We start from the raw sequence: 18736 nt of genomic DNA on the forward strand, positions 1-18736 counted from the left end.
GCTTTGAGCTGGAATCATGTAAGTTTTGCCTTTATTTGCTTTGAATCCTTTGGGTGACAGATATTGGGGGGGGGGGTACACAGGGGTATTAGGGAGGGGCTAAGGGCAGACCACAAGATGGCAGAGGGGCTACAATTCTAATATAGAAGCCCATTGTGTCGGTTAATAAAGGAATTACTGCGAGGGCTATTGTTACTGCTGAGCCCCCCGCGCACAATGAGCCGTTCCGTACGCCCGGCGGGGCTGCTTTTAGCCCCCACACAACCCAGCGGTTAAATGGCTCGTGGGCTGGGAAACGGCAATCTCATTCCTTTTCACTTTTCATATCCAGAGTTTGTTTCCAGGTCCCCCCAATGCAGGGATATTTCCCTTATCCGAGCGCTGCCCAGCTGGGGGGCAAATGGGGCACAATGCGTTGCTTTCCCTACACAGAAATAGCCATTTATTCCTGCCTTGTTCAATAGCTGTATGTATAATATGAGCCTCGGCTAGTGGCCCTTCCTTCTGCCCTGTCCTTTGCCACCTGTGGATTCTGGGGTATTATACATGGAATTGGCACTGTATTTATCCTGCTGTGGGTTCTGGGGTATTATACATGGAATTGGCACTGTATTTATCTGCTGTGGGTTCTGGGGTATTATACATGGAATTGGCACTGTATTTATCCTGCTGTGGGTTCTGGGGTATTATACATGGAATTGGCACTGTATTTATCCGCTGTGGGTTCTGGGGTATTATACATGGAATTGGCACTGTATTTATCCTGCTGTGGGTTCTGGGGTATTATACATGGAATTGGCACTGTATTTATCCTGCTGTGGGTTCTGGGTATTATACATGGAATTGGCACTGTATTTATCCTGCTGTGGGTTCTGGGGTATTATACATGGAATTGGCACTGTATTTATCCTGCTGTGGGTTCTGGGTATTATACATGGAATTGGCACTGTATTTATCCCGCTGTGGGTTCTGGGGTATTATACATGGAATTGGCACTGTATTTATCCCGCTGTGGGTTCTGGGGTATTATACATGGAATTGGCACTGTATTTATCCTGCTGTGGGTTCTGGGGTATTATACATGGAATTGGCACTGTATTTATCCTGCTGTGGGTTCTGGGGTATTATACATGGAATTGGCACTGTATTTATCCTGCTGTGGGTTCTGGGGTATTATACATGGAATTGGCACTGTATTTATCCTGCTGTGGGTTCTGGGGTATTATACATGGAATTGGCACTGTATTTATCCTGCTGTGGGTTCTGGGGTATTATACATGGAATTGGCACTGTATTTATCCTGCTGTGGGTTCTGGGGTATTATACATGGAATTGGCACTGTATTTATCCCGCTGTGGGTTCTGGGGTATTATACATGGAATTGGCACTGTATTTATCCTGCTGTGGGTTCTGGGGTATTATACATGGAATTGGCGCTGTAGTTATCCTGCAATCTGGATTAGATACAATGTTGCACTGGTGCTACAATGTATACTGGCTGCAGAGTCTCGCCCCCTAGTGCTCTGTTTGGGTCATGCACATGAAAGCAGCCTTACAGATACAGTGCAGGCTCACTTACTGCACTACAGTCCTGCCCTGGGGAAATCAGGACCAAGAGCCATTGCTGGGGGGGGGGGGGGGAGTCACCCCTTATACCCCTAATACCCCTAATACATGCCCCGCTCTCTGTTGCAGGGTGCAAGTGGAATTCTACGTGAACGAGAATACCTTCAAAGAGCGGCTCAAACTGTTTTTCATCAAAAACCAAAGATCAAGTAAGTTTTTGGCCTTTGTAATTGGGGGGAGAATCAGGGCTTTGGGGCTTTGTAGCCAGAATGTCTTAGTATTACACTGCCACCTAGTGAGCACACAGTGGCATTACCTATTCCATAATATATATAATTTGATTCTGCTGATAGCATTACAGTATAATGGCAGTAATATAATGACAGTTTGTTTATATGGGAGTTAGGGGCTACAGTCCACCTGTCGGCAAATCAAATGTTCTCTCTGCTTCCAACACCCCCCCCCCCCCCCCCCCCCCCCATTCTGTCTGGGCTGCCTCTCCATCTGGCTCTGGAACGGGTCGGTACTGGTTATACTGAACCTGCCATGAATGCTGAGTTATTCAGTGAGTCCCAAGCCGGACCTACAGGCTCCCCAATACCCTGGGTAATATCGGGGGGGGGGGTATACACCTCATTTCCTACTCACACCCCTGTATCTATATAGAAGTGCTAACTAAAACTGGCCAATCGAGTAAAGCCAATGACTGCAATGGGCTCTATAGAGATGGCTTTTGTGCTCAGCAAGGTAACTGGGCCATTGTTGCCGGGCAGGGCTGAATTCTCTTTGCCTTTGTGTGGATTAATAGTGTTGGGGGGGGTCATGGGAAGCCTTTTGTACTCGATTTGTTGCCCCCTGGGAAAGGGAATCTGACCTACATCCGTTGCCTTGAGGGATCCAGGTCAGTCTCTGGGTAACTGGGGAAGCGCAGTGATACTGTCAATATGGAAGTTGTACAACCCCACCTACTGGCTGGCTTTGGTACAGCAGCGGCTTAACCCCCCAATAAATGACATTATATAGGGATATTGATCCTGTTGCCCTTCTCTCTTCCCTCTCTAGGCCTCAGAATACGTGTCTTCAATTTTTCCCTCAAATTGTTGTCCTGTTTCTTATATATTGTCCGGGTTTTGCTGGATGATCTGAGGCAAGATGAGTGGTAAGTTCCCCTTCAACCTTCCTTGAAGCAGTAGGGCAGCTCCTACCTACCTACACACATGTATATGTAGGCAGTGGGCAGGTTGAAATGGGATGAAAGCAGGTCAGTGACTCAGGCAGTGGGTGGGACTAGAACAGTGTGATGGCAGGTTACAGGGGGAGGGGCAGGGAGTCTGTGACTCAGGCAGTGGGTGGGACTAGAACAGTGTGATGGCAGGTTACAGGGGGAGGGGCAGGGAGTCTGTGACTCAGGCAGTGGGTGGGACTAGAACAGTGTGATGGCAGGTTACAGGGGGAGGGGCAGGGAGTCTGTGACTCAGGCAGTGGGTGGGACTAGAACAGTGTGATGGCAGGTTACAGGGGGAGGGGCAGGGAGTCTGTGACTCAGGCAGTGGGTGGGACTAGAACAGTGTGATGGCAGGTTACAGGGGGAGGGGCAGGGAGTCTGTGACTCAGGCAGTGGGTGGGACTAGAACAGTGTGATGGCAGGTTCCAGGGGGAGGGGCAGGGAGTCTGTGACTCAGGCAGTGGGTGGGACTAGAACAGTGTGATGACAGGTTCCAGGGGAGGGGCAGGGAGTCTGTGACTCAGGCAGTGGGTGGGACTAGAACAGTGTGATGGCAGGTTACAGGGGGAGGGGCAGGGAGTCTGTGACTCAGGCAGTGGGTGGGACTAGAACAGTGTGATGGCAGGTTACAGGGGGAGGGGCAGGGAGTCTGTGACTCAGGCAGTGGGTGGGACTAGAACAGTGTGATGGCAGGTTACAGGGGGAGGGGCAGGGAGTCTGTGACTCAGGCAGTGGGTGGGACTAGAACAGTGTGATGGCAGGTTACAGGGGGAGGGGCAGGGAGTCTGTGACTCAGGCAGTGGGTGGGACTAGAACAGTGTGATGGCAGGTTCCAGGGGGAGGGGCAGGGAGTCTGTGACTCAGGCAGTGGGTGGGACTAGAACAGTGTGATGACAGGTTCCAGGGGGAGGGGCAGGGAGTCTGTGACTCAGGCAGTGGGTGGGACTAGAACAGTGTGATGGCAGGTTACAGGGGGAGGGGCAGGGAGTTTGTGACTCAGGCAGTGGGTGGGACTAGAACAGTGTGATTGCAGGTTACGGGGGAGGGGCAGGAAGTCTGTGACTCAAGCAGTGGGTGGGACTAGAACAGTGTGATGGCAGCTTACAGGGGGAGGGGCAGGGAGTCTGTGACTCAGGCAGTGGGTGGGACTAGAACAGTGTGATGGCAGCTTACAGGGGGAGGGGCAGGGAGTCTGTGACTCAGGCAGTGGGTGGGACTAGAACAGTGTGATTGCAGGTTACAGGGGAGGGGCAGGAAGTCTGTGACTCAAGCAGTGGGTGGGACTAGAACAGTGTGATGGCAGGTTACAGGGGGAGGGGCAGGGAGTGTGTGACTCAGGCAGTGGGTGGGACTAGAACAGTGTGATGGCAGGTTACAGGGGGAGGGGCAGGAAGTCTGTGACTCAAGCAGTGGGTGGGACTAGAACAGTGTGATGGCAGCTTATATGGGGAGGGGCAGGGAGTGTGTGACTCAGGCAGTGGGTGGGACTAGAACAGTGTGATTGCAGGTTACGGGGGTGGGGCAGGAAGTCTGTGACTCAAGCAGTGGGTGGGACTAGAACAGTGTGATGGCAGTTACAGGGGGAGGGGCAGGGAGTCTGTGACTCAAGCAGTGGGTGGGACTAGAACAGTGTAATGGCAAAAAATATATATCGGCTTTTATGGGGAGAGGCAGGGAGTCTGTGACTCAATCCGGGGGTATAGCACATTCTGCTGGATGGAGGTGGTGTTGCAGCTATCATGGCCGACTTTCTGTATGGCTCTGTGGGGGTGAATATATGAGCAAAATATGATTTTATATCCGGCATTTTTGCTTTACAGCTGCCCAAAGCAGAACGTCACTGTTCATAAACACCAGGAAATCCGCTGGTAAGTAGCCCCGGGGCTGAGTGGCAATATGGCTGCTCTGGGGTTAATGGCGGCTGTGTAGCCTCTAACATATTCTTTTCTTCTTGTCTTTTATGTTTGTACAGGGACGCCATCTTGTGGGTGGAGAGAGCAACCCCTTTATGGGTGATACAGGTAAGTCATTCAATAGGTGAATGACTTCCGCTACATTGTATCAGGAGTCAGAACCAGCAGTGCAGGGAAGGGAAAGGGACAGACACAGTGACAGTTACACATAACTATAAACCCAGTGAGAATGAGGAATGAATGGGTATTGGGGAGTTGTATCAGGAGTCAGAACCAGCAGTGCAGGGAAGGGAAAGGGACAGACACAGTGACAGTTACACATAACTATAAACCCAGTGAGAATGAGGGATGAATGGATATTGGGGAGTTGTATCAGGAGTCAGAACCAGCAGTGCAGGGAAGGGAAAGGGACAGACACAGTGACAGTTACACATAACTATAAACCCAGTGAGAATGAGGGATGAATGGATATTGGGGAGTTGTATCAGGAGTCAGAACCAGCAGTGCAGGGAAGGGAAAGGGACAGACACAGTGACAGTTACACATAACTATAAACCCAGTGAGAATGAGGAATGAATGGATATTGGGGAGTTGTATCAGGAGTCAGAACCAGCAGTGCAGGGAAGGGAAAGGGACAGACACAGTGACAGTTACACATAACTATAAACCCAGTGAGAATGAGGAATGAATGGATATTGGGGAGTTGTATCAGGAGTCAGAACCAGCAGTGCAGGGAAGGGAAAGGGACAGACACATAACCCTATAGTAACTGTGCGTCTCGCTGTAGGTTATCGTTGCCGCTATCAGTTTCTCGGAGACAATGCTGCTCATCTATCTCAGCTATAAGGTAAGGAGCCTGTCGGGTCGGATTGCTTTTGCCAGTTAGTCATTATTTTTCCCCTCCAGTTTTCAAGATACAGGTCTTTTCCCCACTGCTAATAAAGGGAATGTGAAACAACAGCGCCACCTGCTGTTCATTTTTGACAATTGTGGACTGTTGCCCAATTTTAAAGGGGACTTTCACCTTTACAATAACATTTAGTATGATGTAGAGACTGCTACTCTGATACAAGTTGCAATTGGTCTTCATTTTCTATTTGCGCTTTTAAAATTATTTAGTAGTGTGTTCAGCAGCAGTTTGGAATTTGAGCAGCTGTGTGGTTGCTAGGGTCCAATTTAACCTAGCAACCAGGGAGTGGTTTGAATGAGAGACGGGAATATGAATAGGGGAGGGGCTGAATTGAAAGATAAGGAATAAAAAGTAACAATAACAATAAAACTGGAGCCTCACAGAGCAATAGGGTTTGGCTGCCGGGGTCAGTATAATAATAATTATACCCACCGGCGTTCCCCCCCCCCCCGCTGATCTCCCTTCCCCATCGCGCCGAAGATAAGTATAATGTAGCTAAGGGACCCCTGACCAGGGCACTTAAACCAAAAAGCCCCAAAAATGATTAAGGGTTGCCCCACCCATATTTGAACCCAAGATGGGAGCTGGGACCAAATAGCCTGGGAGACCTGCTGTAGACCTGGTTGCTCAGTAGACCATGGAGCACTCTGAAACCTTTAGATACCCTTCCTACTACCATTAAGCCCTACATTGGGTCGGGTACTTGTGGAATACCCGTTTTGGGCAAAAAGCCTCCATTTTTCTGACCAAGAGGGCAGTTTGTGGGTAACCTGACTGGGTACCCGGCTAAGGTGTGGGAGTGGTCTCTCCCACCCTCCCTAACCCTATGAGGACATTTCGGTTCTGGGTTGGGAGGTAAGTTACCTATTTGCACTCAGGGTTGGGTAGGGGGACATATTGGGTGGTGGGCGTGGCTAAGGTCAGCAGGTCGGACACAGGTCTGCCCAACTGGACCCATGCAGGACTCAACATTGTGGCCTCCCACTGGCTGGAGTGTCAGCAGTTGGGTTGATGTTGACTTCTGACCAACAAATGGAGCCTGTACCAGGCCCCTGTGACTTTAATTCTCATTATCACTATGGTTACCACCATTTATGGTCATCTTCCAAAAAGTAGAAATGTGAGCTTCTGCCTCTTCAGCTCTCAGGGACAGACGAGACTGAGGCTGAGCAGAAACAACTTGGACTCTTGGTGGGACTCTTGGTGGGACTCTTGGTGGGACTCTTGGTGGGACTCTTGGTGGGACTCTTGGTGGGACTCTTGGTGGGACTCCTGGTGGGACTCCTGGTGGGACTCCTGGTGGGACTCCTGGTGGGACTCTTCATTCTAACCTGTTCTCTTTCTCGCAGGGCAACATCTGGGAACAGATCTTTCGCATCTCATTCATTTTGGAGATGATCAACACGGTTCCGTTCATCATCACGGTGAGTGCACAATAGCCATGGTCAGTCCCACCTGGAGGCCACAGGGAATGTCATTGGTGGCTTTGGTGGATTTCTCTACTCCATTTTGAGTTTCATCCAAACCCTCAACGTTTCTGTATAAACCCCCTCCCCCCCAATACAGTAATTTCTTGTGAGCTGTTCCAGACAAACACCGCCCCCTCCGTACTGTACCAGCTCGATCATATTAACTAGGCGGTAAACAATGGCCCTTATAAATATAGGGTGCGATTATCGTATCTTTCATTACCGTTACAGGCTGCACAATGCCTTTCCAGCTTGTCACTGCGGTGATTGGGCTCCGGGGGCAGTAATGGAACCGGGATTACAGTGTTAGCGCAAATGTCAGTTTTTATAATGATCTTGTGTTTCAATGGAGGTGCCTGCGGGATACCCATTAACCTGCCCCTACTGTTAGAAGACTTACCCAGGGGGAAACAAGGCCATTCTTTCATCAGCAAGACAATAATTCATTCCTACGCAGTTTTAAATTTTTGGCCTTCGGAAAGTACGACTCACGCGAGACCGGATATATTGCCCCAAATCAGAGGAACTGGCAGTCAGGTCCCTGGCCAACGTTGCTTGGCGACTGCGTGTTCATGAAATGCATTAAATGCACCAATCCTTGACTTTTGGACCTCATTTTTGGGCTGTTGAGAAGATGCTGAGGTTGGTTGCGCCATTTGTCGTATCTTTCTTATACGAGGGGCATTTGACAGTATGGTCACATAGCCAATATCCTGCTGAAGAGTTGCCCTACACATAATTAAGTCCATGGACCAAGTACCAATGGTCTTTTCACCCCATTGTTATGTCTGACTTGGCTTCTCTGATAGAGAATGGTCATAGTGGCAATGCAACCATGAGAACTAGGCATCTCTATAGTGAGGTCCATGGATGTCACTAACTGGAACATGTTCCCTCCCAACCTACAGTAACTGTTTCTCCAGGCAGGGCTAGTTGTTCCACAGGAACTGCCGTAGGCTCCACCAATACACTGCTGGGTGGTGTTATGAGTAGATGCAATCTAAAGCCAAGGGTTTGCCGTTGGATTAATATGGTGGTACGAGACTTGGCATTGACCTTAGGTTCTACAGCCCTCAAGAACCAACGTCTTCTTTACATTGCATTTTGCTTTGCTATGTCTGGCTTCTTTTGGCACTCTAATTGTTCTATCCCAGATCTGTTCCATGTACCCACCTTCTTCTAACATCAGGCTGTCCCCTGTAAAGTGTAAGCTCTTCTGAACAGAGTACTCTCTGACCATAATATGGAAACACAACGTCAGGGTACTGATAGAGAATGGTCATAGTGGCAATGCAACCATGAGAACTAGGCATTTCTATGGTGAGGTCCATGGACGTCACTAGCTGGAACATGCTCCTCCCAGCCTATGCTCCTCCCAACCTACAGTAACTGTTTCTCCATGGCATGGCTAGTTGTTCCACGGGAACTGCAGTGGGCTCCACCAATAGACTGCCGGGTGTTATGAGTAAATGCAATCTAAAGCCAAGGGTTTGCCGTTGGATAAATATGGTGGTACTAGACTTGGCGTTGACCTTGGGTTCTATAGCCCTCAATAACCTCTTCACTGTTGTCTGGAAGTTCTGGAATGTTGTTCTTGGAAACGACTTTGAGAATCACTATTTTCTAATCCATTTCTTCTTCTGCCCGTAGATATTTTGGCCTCCGTTGAGAAACTTATTCATTCCCGTTTTCCTGAACTGTTGGCTGGCGAAATGTGTTCTGGAGAACATGATTGTGAGTATTGGCGCCTCCCACTACCCCCTCCCAGGCCAGTTACCGTACCCAAAGGGAACCTATGCTATTTCACCGTTCATTGGCCCTTGATATAACCATACGCGAGCCTCGGAGCCATTTCCCACGTACCTTCTTCATAAACTCTCATACAACTCGCGTCACTGACCAATAAAACCCTCAACTGAGCATATTCTGCCTTCATAATGCTGAACGGTTGGGTGCCATTTCCACGCTAATGTTCCGAACCCTCCCCTTCAATTTGGCCCGTGCCACCGAGCGCCAAGGAAAGAATGATTTCTGATTGTATCCATCAAGACCATTCTTTCCCCTGATTAGGTTCCCGCCCCCTGGTTCGGTAGTCAAAAGGAATTTGTAGGTCAAGTGCCAAGGGCTGATTTCTCTCCTACCTGCCAATTACTGACCCGGTACAGAAATAAAAAAGCCGAGCTGTGATTTAAGTGTCAATGAAGGTAACTTGGCATAAAGTTTTAGAGCAGATTTTTCCATTATTGTTAACACTGGTCAGTCGGGGTCAGTCTTAGACCTATGGCACAACAGAGGCTCCAATATGGCGGCAAGTCATCCTTATCCAATCGTATAAATGTCCTTGTAGACCTAAAATACCCAACTGTTCATATATCTCCCAAAAACCTACCAACCTGATACTCAAGTATCTAGTTATATGTCTAGATAATTCTCCTGTCTTGTTCGAATGTCCTCTCTGATCTGCTGTGTATTCTCTGCTCTAGAACGACCTACACCGAGCTATCCAGAGGATACAGTCGGCCATGTTTAATCAGGTGATCATTCTGATCTGCACCCTTCTGTGCCTTGTGTTCACAGGGTAAGATGTCAACTCTTCTGCCATACTTGTTGCCTTTGCATGTATAGGGCGCCATGTTGCTGTAGATATGCCAGGATTGCCCCAAGCTACTATCATTCTACTCATGGGCTAGAATGCTTTCCAACTGGGTAGACCTGGTGGGAATCTGGTTTTTGGTCCAAGACTGGGCTTTCCTTGGAGTAGATATAGATCAGTGTTTCCTAGACTGTGGAGTTTGCTCTCTGGGCTGGAGGTAAATAGGTTGTCTCCTCAAGTCTCAACCTAGATGGTCTTCAGAATGATGTCTATGGGTCAGCTAGGTTAAGACCTAAGGAGAAAGTCTATGTGCTCTCCTAAATACACTTAAAAGACCATATTGTGGATCAATTAGGGTTAGATTTAGGGGGGCAAATACCTATTATATGTTTTAGGAATGATGGCTGATTCAGAAATGCTTTGGAACCTTGTTGGGTGGTGGCCCCAGGCCAAAGGTTGGAACTCCAAGGCTGATATAGACACAAGTATATGCCTCGTTATTTCAACCACATATGTTTATAACGGACTTGTTCAACTTTAGGGCCCGGGAGTGGGACTGGTTCCCTTTAAAACATATGGGTATTGCCCGGGTTTTGGGTGGGCAGGGTGGGTAAGGGTTGAAAAACAGGCTCCTCCATCTCCCATCCTGCCCCTGTCTTTGTACGATGTTATTTATAGTTTTCGATGATGACGATGATGATCAAAGTATCGGAAGTCGTGTCCCACATGAACATTTCTATTATACAGTATATGCCCCCAACCAAAGGCCCACTGACTGCCATCTTTGTGTGTGGGCCCCATGTCTACTTTTTTTCCATAGTTATCTATAACAGGTTGACTGTATATTGTGCCCGACCTATGTAAAGGTCTTATTCTGCTTAAGGAAGCCATTGTTCTACTGCCTATTGGCTGGGAGGCACGCAGGTGGTCAGCCATTGGTTACACCAGTGATTGTTGGATAGTTCCATTCAAGCCTCCATGGAGGTTCAACATTATTTCATAACCACATATAGGATCACGTTGGCATCATCTTTTCATTCTTGAAGGCCACTAGCAGACATTAACCCCAAAACTCGACCTACCCAACCTTCACACTGGTCCTTCAGGTGTATCTAGGAGAGTTGAAGAGCATTAACCCCAGATCACACCCATAGAACTAAGACCTCCTGCCTAGGGCTGCTCATTCCTTTCATTGCTTGGGCTGATATCTTGGGCATGGGCCTGGGCTCCATATGCCTATAAGGTGGGCATACACTAAAGCGAACGTATCTTGGCCAACCTGCTGTTCCTCATTGGGGTGATCCAATGATGTAGGTGCAGGCCCAATGATCAGATCATATAGGGGCAGTGCTGGCCTGGGGTGTCCTGGGCCAACCAGCAATGCCTTCACTTCCACCACTGCCTCCCCCCGTACTTTTACCTTCTTGCTCCCACGATCAGGGGTGGGAGTAGAAAGCCAGGGGCTAAGTGAGACCCATTGGGAGAGGACACATCAACCCAACCATATAACATCTGATAGATATCTGGCCAAGGTTAGAAGACCCATACATGGGCCAATAGGCTGCCGAATCAGTATGGAATGACCAGCTACACTTTTTTCCAGCCGAGGGCAATGAGCGGCGTAGTTACCTGAGACAGGGCTCCATGGCAACCTTTCCCACTGAACCTCAACGCACAAAACCCCTCCACCGGCGAGTTATTGTAAAATCCTCCTTTCAGATAATCGTCTGCCTCGTCCTTGACGGCAATTATTCCCTCCGTACGGGGCCAAAACATTGGCAGAAAGGAGCGCTCGCTGCAGACTCTGATCCGTGCAATTACGATGGGGAAGGGGGGGGGGGGGCAGCTGCTAATTGCCCTTCTAAAATTAGAGCCGGAGTGGGTTTTCCTTTGTGTTTCCTCCCTTCGGGCGTGGGTGGAAGGAAAATGCCTCTGGGCTGCGTGGAAATAGAAATAATTCATTAAAGAGATACTTTCCGGGTCAAAAGATTTCAGATATGGGGGCAAACATGGGCTTAGGGCTGCCATCATTCCTCAGGGGCGGGTCCGGGACATCAGGGGCGGAGATAGATATATTGGAAAGTTATTAGAATTATATATTCTTTCATTGGGCAACCGAACGCCGCCCCCATCTCCAAGGTTTCCGTTATTAGAAAAACTAAATATATTTCTGCCATTGTTCCTCCCGCCGCTCAACGTTCCATTGTCTTGGGCTTTTGTGTAAGTGTTATGGGCGGCCAATCAGAGCTGAATGACCGTCCAATTAATGTCCAATCAGAGTTGAATGACAGCGTTAGAGAAAGGGGCCCGTGGGTGCCTATTGTGTCGTACAGTTTTTAGAACGTAAGAAAAGTCTATTAGGGACACGTAATGTTACTGACTCATTGCGGCTGTATAATGGGGGGACTGGCAGTTCTACCGACGGCATTGTTATCTACACCAGAGGGGCACGGGGAGGGAAAATCTAAAATAAGCACTAAGTTTCTGTTACTGTACAACATCTTAATTCCCAAACCAAGAGCATTAGTCAGGTTGGGCAGTTATGTTGGGGATCAGGCTCACAGTCGGGGTTCCATCCCACAGGGGTCAGTTGGGTTGGGCTCAGGGCTCAGTCAGGGAAGGTTCCCACTAGATGGTGGAACAGTGTTGCTGGGAGTTGCTCCCATTCAGCCACAAGAGCATTAGTCAGGTTGGGCACTGATGTTGGGGATCAGGCTCACAGTCGGGGTTCCATCCCACAGGGGTCAGTTGGGTTGGGCTCAGGGCTCAGTCAGGGAAGGTTCCCACTAGATGGTGGAACAGTGTTGCTGGGAGTTGCTCCCATTCAGCCACAAGAGCATTAGTCAGGTTGGGCAGTGATGTTGGGGATCAGGCTCACAGTCGGGGTTCCATCCCACAGGGGGCAGTTGGGTTGGGCTCAGGGCTCAGTCAGGGAAGGTTCCCACTAGATGGTGGAACAGTGTTGCTGGGAGTTGCTCCCATTCAGCCACAAGAGCATTAGTCAGGTTGGGCAGTGATGTTGGGGATCAGGCTCACAGTCGGGGTTCCATCCCACAGGGGGCAGTTGGGTTGGACTCAGGGCTCAGTCAGGGAAGGTTCCCACTAGATGGTGGAACAGTGTTGCTGGGAGTTGCTCCCATTCAGCCACAAGAGCATTAGTCAGGTTGGGCAGTGATGTTGGGGGTCAGGCTCACAGTCGAGGTTCCATCCCACAGGGGTCAGTTGGGTTGGGCTCAGGGCTCAGTCAGGGAAGGTTCCCACTAGATGGTGGAACAGTGTTGCTGGGAGTTGCTCCCATTCAGCCACAAGAGCATTAGTCAGGTTGGGCAGTGATGTTGGGGATCAGGCTCACAGTCGGGGTTCCATCCCACAGGGGTCAGTTGGGTTGGGCTCAGGGCTCAGTCAGGGAAGGTTCCCACTAGATGGTGGAACAGTGTTGCTGGGAGTTGCTCCCATTCAGCCACAAGAGCATTAGTCAGGTTGGGCAGTGATGTTGGGGATCAGGCTCACAGTCGGGGTTCCATCCCACAGGGGTCAGTTGGGTTGGGCTCAGGGCTCAGTCAGGTTCTTCCCATCTCGGTAAACCCATTCTGTAGGACCCTACTCTGTACACGAGGGGGACATTAGTGGGCTGAAACAGGAAAGGAACCCCCAAACTGTTGCCAGTAATGTCATTGTACCCTGTAGCCTTAAGGTTTCACTGGAAACTAGGGGCCCAAACCATGGAAACAGCCGCAGCCCATCCTTCCAAAACCAAGACCTTACTGCCAGCTGGGCAAATGTCCATTTCTGAGGATGAATTTTCTCTTTCTAACATGGCTTCCACCTCTTTAGGAAGGTCGCTAACTCTCTTCCAGGCACCCAACCAAAAAAAAGCCAGCCAGGGGTTCCACCATTGCTTTTAATTTCAGATAATGATTTATTTTACAATAATGAGATGCCATTTAATTTTAACCCCTACCACGACTAACAACCACCATTTTGTTTCCCTCAGCATGTGCGGCATCCAACATCTGGAGAGGGCAGGGGACAACCTCTCGCTCTTCAAATCTTTTTACTTTTGCATTGTCACCTTTTCCACGGTGGGTTATGGAGACGTTACGCCCCAAATCTGGCCTTCCCAGCTCCTTGTGGTGATCATGATATGCGTGGCGCTTGTGGTGTTACCTCTGCAGGTGAGATCCTTGGGTGACTTCCATCTGCTGCATCTACTGCAGTTGTCTCTTCCCTAAGTCAAGAGGCTATGGAGGCATTGTTCCTTCCTATTTGTCTAGTTTGTCCTTTAGACTTTGAGCCATTTAGGCCTTTAGGCCAAGGACCCATGGAGATTCAGACTCCTACAATAGATCTTTGCTGTGGTGGACAACTAACCATTCCAAAATGGCTTTCCACAGTCAACAAGTTAATAACTTGTGGAAAGCCCTTTGCATTGCTTCAGTTTTCCGAAGTTGGCTGTAGGAGGAAACTTTGTGGGACTTAAATACCGAAGTGATGCAAAGGGTTCTCCACCGGCGACTTCTATTCTTTATGGTGGAAAGCCATTTTGGAATGGCTAAACTGCTCCATGGGTCCTTAGCCTTAATATACAGAAGACCGTTGACTCATGATGGCCACAGCTAAAGGATAATTCATGTTCTTGAGGAATAGACCAAGCCTCTATGTACTTGTATCTCATACCTCTGGCAATTTTTTTGACCACGCCCACTTTTGTGACCCATAGACAGTAGCCCCCATACACAGTGCCCCCATAGAAAGTACCCCCCCATACACAATGCCCCCATGGAAAGTGCCCCTATAGACGGTAGCCCCCATATACAGTGCCCCCATAAAAAGTACCACCCAAAACACAATGCCCCCATAGACAGTAGCCCCCATACACAGGGCCCCATAGAAAGTACCCCCCCCTACACAATGCCCCCATGGAAAGTGCCCCCGTAGACAGTATCCCCCATGAAAAGTGCCCCCGTAGACAGTAGCCCCCATACACAGTGCCCTGATAGAAAGTACCACCCCATACACAATGCCCCCATAGAAAGTGCCCCCATAGACAGTACCCCCATACACAGTGCCTTCATACACAGTTCCCCCAATTGCCCCCATAGACAGTTCCCCCAATTGCCCCCATAGACAGTACCTCCCATACACAGTGCCCCCAATTGCCCCATAGACAATAGCCCCCATAGACAGTACCCCCCATACATAGTGCCTCCATACATTACCCCCCCATACACAGTGCCCCCAATTGCCCCATAGACAGTACCCCCCAATTATAGTGCCTCCATACATAGTACCCCACATACACAGTGCCCCCAATTGCCCCATAGACAGTACCCCCCATACACAATGCCCCCATAGAAAGCGCCCCCAATTGCCCCCATAGACAGTACCCCCCATACATAGTGTCTCCATACATAGTACTCCCCATACACAGCACCCCCAATTGCCCCATAGAGAGTACCCCCCAATTATAGTGCCTCCATACATAGTACCCCACATACACAGTGCCCCCAATTGCCCCATAGACAGTACCCCCCATACACAATGCCCCCAGTTGCCCCCATAGACAGTATTATTCTTCTGCGGCTTCTGCTTTTCATGTGGCGGTGACAGGCCCGTTTATAAGGTTGCACCCTGTGGGTACGTGTGACGCCAATACGCAGGGGGCACAACCTTATAAAAGGGCCTGTCACCACCACAGGAGCCAGTGCATCCCACTGTCCCGGAACCCTGGAACTATCCGGGACAGTGGGATGCGCTATAAAAACCAGGACTGTCCCGCGGAAAGCTGGGGGGTATGGTATCTTGGAACTTTGTATCCTAGGTTTTGCTGAGCAAATCTGTGGAAATTCCTGCCGTCCTTGGGGCTAGAAATTTCTGACAGTCGGCTCAGTTACAAAGCTGTCTCCGGGACACAGGGAACGTGTTCGAGCATTTTGGCTTTTCGGATCACCGGCTTTGTCCCTGACAACAAAACCAGACAAATGCGAAGGGTTTGATGATGAACATTAAAGAGACAGAGGGTTGTAAAGGAAAATACAGAACAAAAACTCCTTTTGTATTCTGATATATATGATATTGGGCCAAATATACAATATGTTTACTGCAGTGCTGCAAACATTACCCACCAAGCTGTGCAGGCTGAGATAGACATGGGTTTTGTTCCCAAACTTTGGGTTTCTCTTTGGCCATGGTCTTAATGGTCTTGGGCAGGTTCTTGAGAAACCATCTCAACAATGGTGTCACCAAGTGTTCCCTCACTGCTTGTAGGATAACGTTCTCCACCCATATGCGGTAGAGGTGAACCAATGAAGTTCTTGACCAACTTCCTCAGGGTTCTGTGGCTTCTAAGATAAGCAAATGTTCCTGTTTGTTCTCAGTTTGAGGAGCTGGTGTATCTGTGGATGGAGCGGCAGAAATCGGGAGGAAATTACAGCCGTCACCGGGCCCAGACGGAGAAGCACGTGGTCCTTTGCGTCAGTTCCCTGAAGATCGACCTGCTGATGGATTTCCTCAATGAATTCTACGCCCACCCTCGACTGCAGGTACTTCTCACTCTTGATGGACAACATTGACCCATTATTTTTGTTTGTAAAAGACTTGGATGAAGAGGTAACATAGTAAGTTAGGTTGAAAAAAGACGTACGTCCATCATGTCCAACCTGCCTAACTGCTAGTTGATCCAGAGGAAGGCGAAAACCCTATCTGAAGCCTCTCTAATTTGCCCCAGAGGGGAAAAAATTCCTTCCTGACTCCAAGATGGCAATCGGACCAGTCCCTGGATCAACTAGATCTCTAGAAGTCATTGGAGGCCATCATTAGACAACTAATCATACTTGAAGCTGTATTAAGTTAATCCCCAGGTCAAGTTAACTTGCTTTTATCTTCCTTCCTCTCAGGATTACTATGTAGTGATACTTTGCCCAACAGAAATGGATATTCAAGTTCGGCGGGTCCTTCAGATTCCATTGTGGTCTCAGCGAGTTATCTATCTCCAAGGCTCGGCCTTAAAAGATCAAGACCTTATGAGAGCAAAGTGAGTAGAATAAAATCAACCACTATGGACTTATATGATTGAATGTGGTCTGTCCCTGCCAGAAAGCAATATGTTTGGTTGGTTGGCTGGCCTTCAAAGGACTTCCAATGACTGGGACAATATGGCCACTGGTTAGGATTCCCACTGTACTCAATGCAACTTATTTCTTATAGAATGGATGACGCTGAAGCCTGCTTCATCCTCAGCAGTCGCAATGAGGTGGACCGGACAGCAGCGGTAAGATGTCTTCCATGATGTTGAGTTGAGGAAATAAATGCGAAGAATTGTCCAACCACGGTGGTTTGTAGCCGATTTGGTGACCTCCATTCGCTTGAATGGTAACCTCTTGGACCCACGTTTGGTCAAACAATAGGCCCTTGGAAATGTACTAGTGTTTCCAAGTGTCAGCTGATCCCAGGGGCGGATTGGTGGTTTCCACTGAAGTACGTTCTAAATAGTCTTTGGGCTTCTATATCATGACTAGTGTTGTATCTCAAAGGTGGAGGAGATAAGAAATCAAACAAAAAAACCAAAAATATTAATTTTTGATGACTGATGAAGGCTATCTTCCTTTATGTATCGATGTCTACTGAATTCTGTATCTCACAGTTTCTTCCTTTTTGACCAGGACCATCAAACCATCTTGAGAGCTTGGGCAGTCAAAGATTTTGCCCCTAACTGTCCACTGTACGTGCAGATTCTGAAGCCGGAGAATAAGTTCCATGTAAAGTTTGCAGGTGGGTCTGACCTTCTATTGGATACTGTAGGGCTGGAGTGAGCGATGGCGGTGCAAGTGGCTATTGTCCACAGGAAGTAATGGTTTTTGGGTAATTTGTGACTGCTGGTTCTTATTACAGATCACGTGGTTTGCGAGGAGGAGTTTAAGTACGCAATGCTGGCTCTGAATTGTGTATGCCCGGCCACTAGCACTTTAATCACGCTGTTGGTTCATACCTCCAGGGGGCAGTAAGTAACGTGTGTATTCACCCCTGGCCTTGATCTCCCTATGATGTATGAAGGTATTACTGGCTCAGATTTCAGTTTAAAGGTGGCCATACACTGTGGGAGGTGGCCAATGAGTGGATGATCTCCTGATATGGCCACCTATGGTGGGCAATATGAGGCTAATTCAATCGTTTGGCCAAACAATCTAATTAAAAAGGTGGGTATATGCAGGGTCGGACTGGGCCACCGGGACACCGGGAAAAATCCCGGTGGGCCCCGGCTGCCCAGACCCGACCTTTGCAGCGCTCTCCCTGCCCGACCGTTCCTGCCCCGACGTGTTAAATTTACGCGCTCGGGGAAGGACGTCGGGTGGGGGGCCCTGCGAGGGTGGATAGGGGGGCCCCTCTCCATGGGGGGAGGGAGGCTATGGGCGCAGGCCATATGGGCTGACTATGGGCGCGGGCCCCAGTGGGCCCCTTACCCCCCAGTCCGACCCTGGGTATATGGGCCATCGGACTGAAGACCACATCAATGAGCCAATGGGAAAATCAAACCTGCCCTATCGAGATCTGGCCTATTTTGGGAAGGCCCATCAGGGGTGCCAATACCCGGGCATAGGGTTGGACTGGGCCGCTGGGACACCGGGAAAAATCCCGGTGGGCCCCGGCAGGCCAGACACGACCCTTGCCGGTGCTCCCCTTGCCCAACCGCTCCTCCCCTGACGAGTTTAAATTTACGTGCTCGGGGGAGGACGTCGGGTGTGGGGCACTGTTAGGGGGGCCCCTGTAGGAGGGGGCGGCGCGGGCACCTGCAGGGCCCCTGGGACGGGAGCATCGGTGGGCCCTTCACCCCCCAGTCTGACCCTGCCCAGGCAGATAAGCAGCCAAATCGGTCTGAAGGACCCGAATCAGCAGCTAAAATCTGCCCGAGTATGGCCACCTTAACTCTCCCTATTTGATTAGACCCATCTCTTATCTACAGATCATTTTGACTCTCTACCCAGACCAAAACACCATCAATGAAGATGATACAATATGTATATAGCAACCATGTCCATGGTTGGTGGTCGTCTGGGGCATTAG

The 18736-nt window shown here is 49.4% G+C and overlaps 1 protein-coding gene across 5 annotated transcripts in view; it reads left to right on the forward strand.

Moving 5' to 3' along the window:
* The window catches only part of kcnt1 (potassium channel, subfamily T, member 1), a 128185-nt gene that overhangs the window by 84184 nt on the left and 25265 nt on the right, over positions 1-18736 (forward strand). For all 5 annotated transcript variants that reach the window (XM_031890259.1, XM_031890262.1, XM_031890260.1 and 2 more), the window contains 14 exon segments: positions 1696-1775; positions 2629-2725; positions 4612-4659; positions 4764-4812; positions 5492-5551; positions 6964-7038; positions 8734-8817; positions 9567-9661; positions 13671-13851; positions 16054-16218; positions 16573-16709; positions 16883-16946; positions 17338-17446; positions 17567-17675. In XM_031890259.1, coding sequence (XP_031746119.1) covers positions 1696-1775; positions 2629-2725; positions 4612-4659; positions 4764-4812; positions 5492-5551; positions 6964-7038; positions 8734-8817; positions 9567-9661; positions 13671-13851; positions 16054-16218; positions 16573-16709; positions 16883-16946; positions 17338-17446; positions 17567-17675 — 1353 coding nt within the window.

This window comes from Xenopus tropicalis, chromosome 8, assembly GCF_000004195.4.
Source record: "Xenopus tropicalis strain Nigerian chromosome 8, UCB_Xtro_10.0, whole genome shotgun sequence".
Classification (NCBI taxonomy): Eukaryota; Metazoa; Chordata; class Amphibia; order Anura; family Pipidae; genus Xenopus; species Xenopus tropicalis.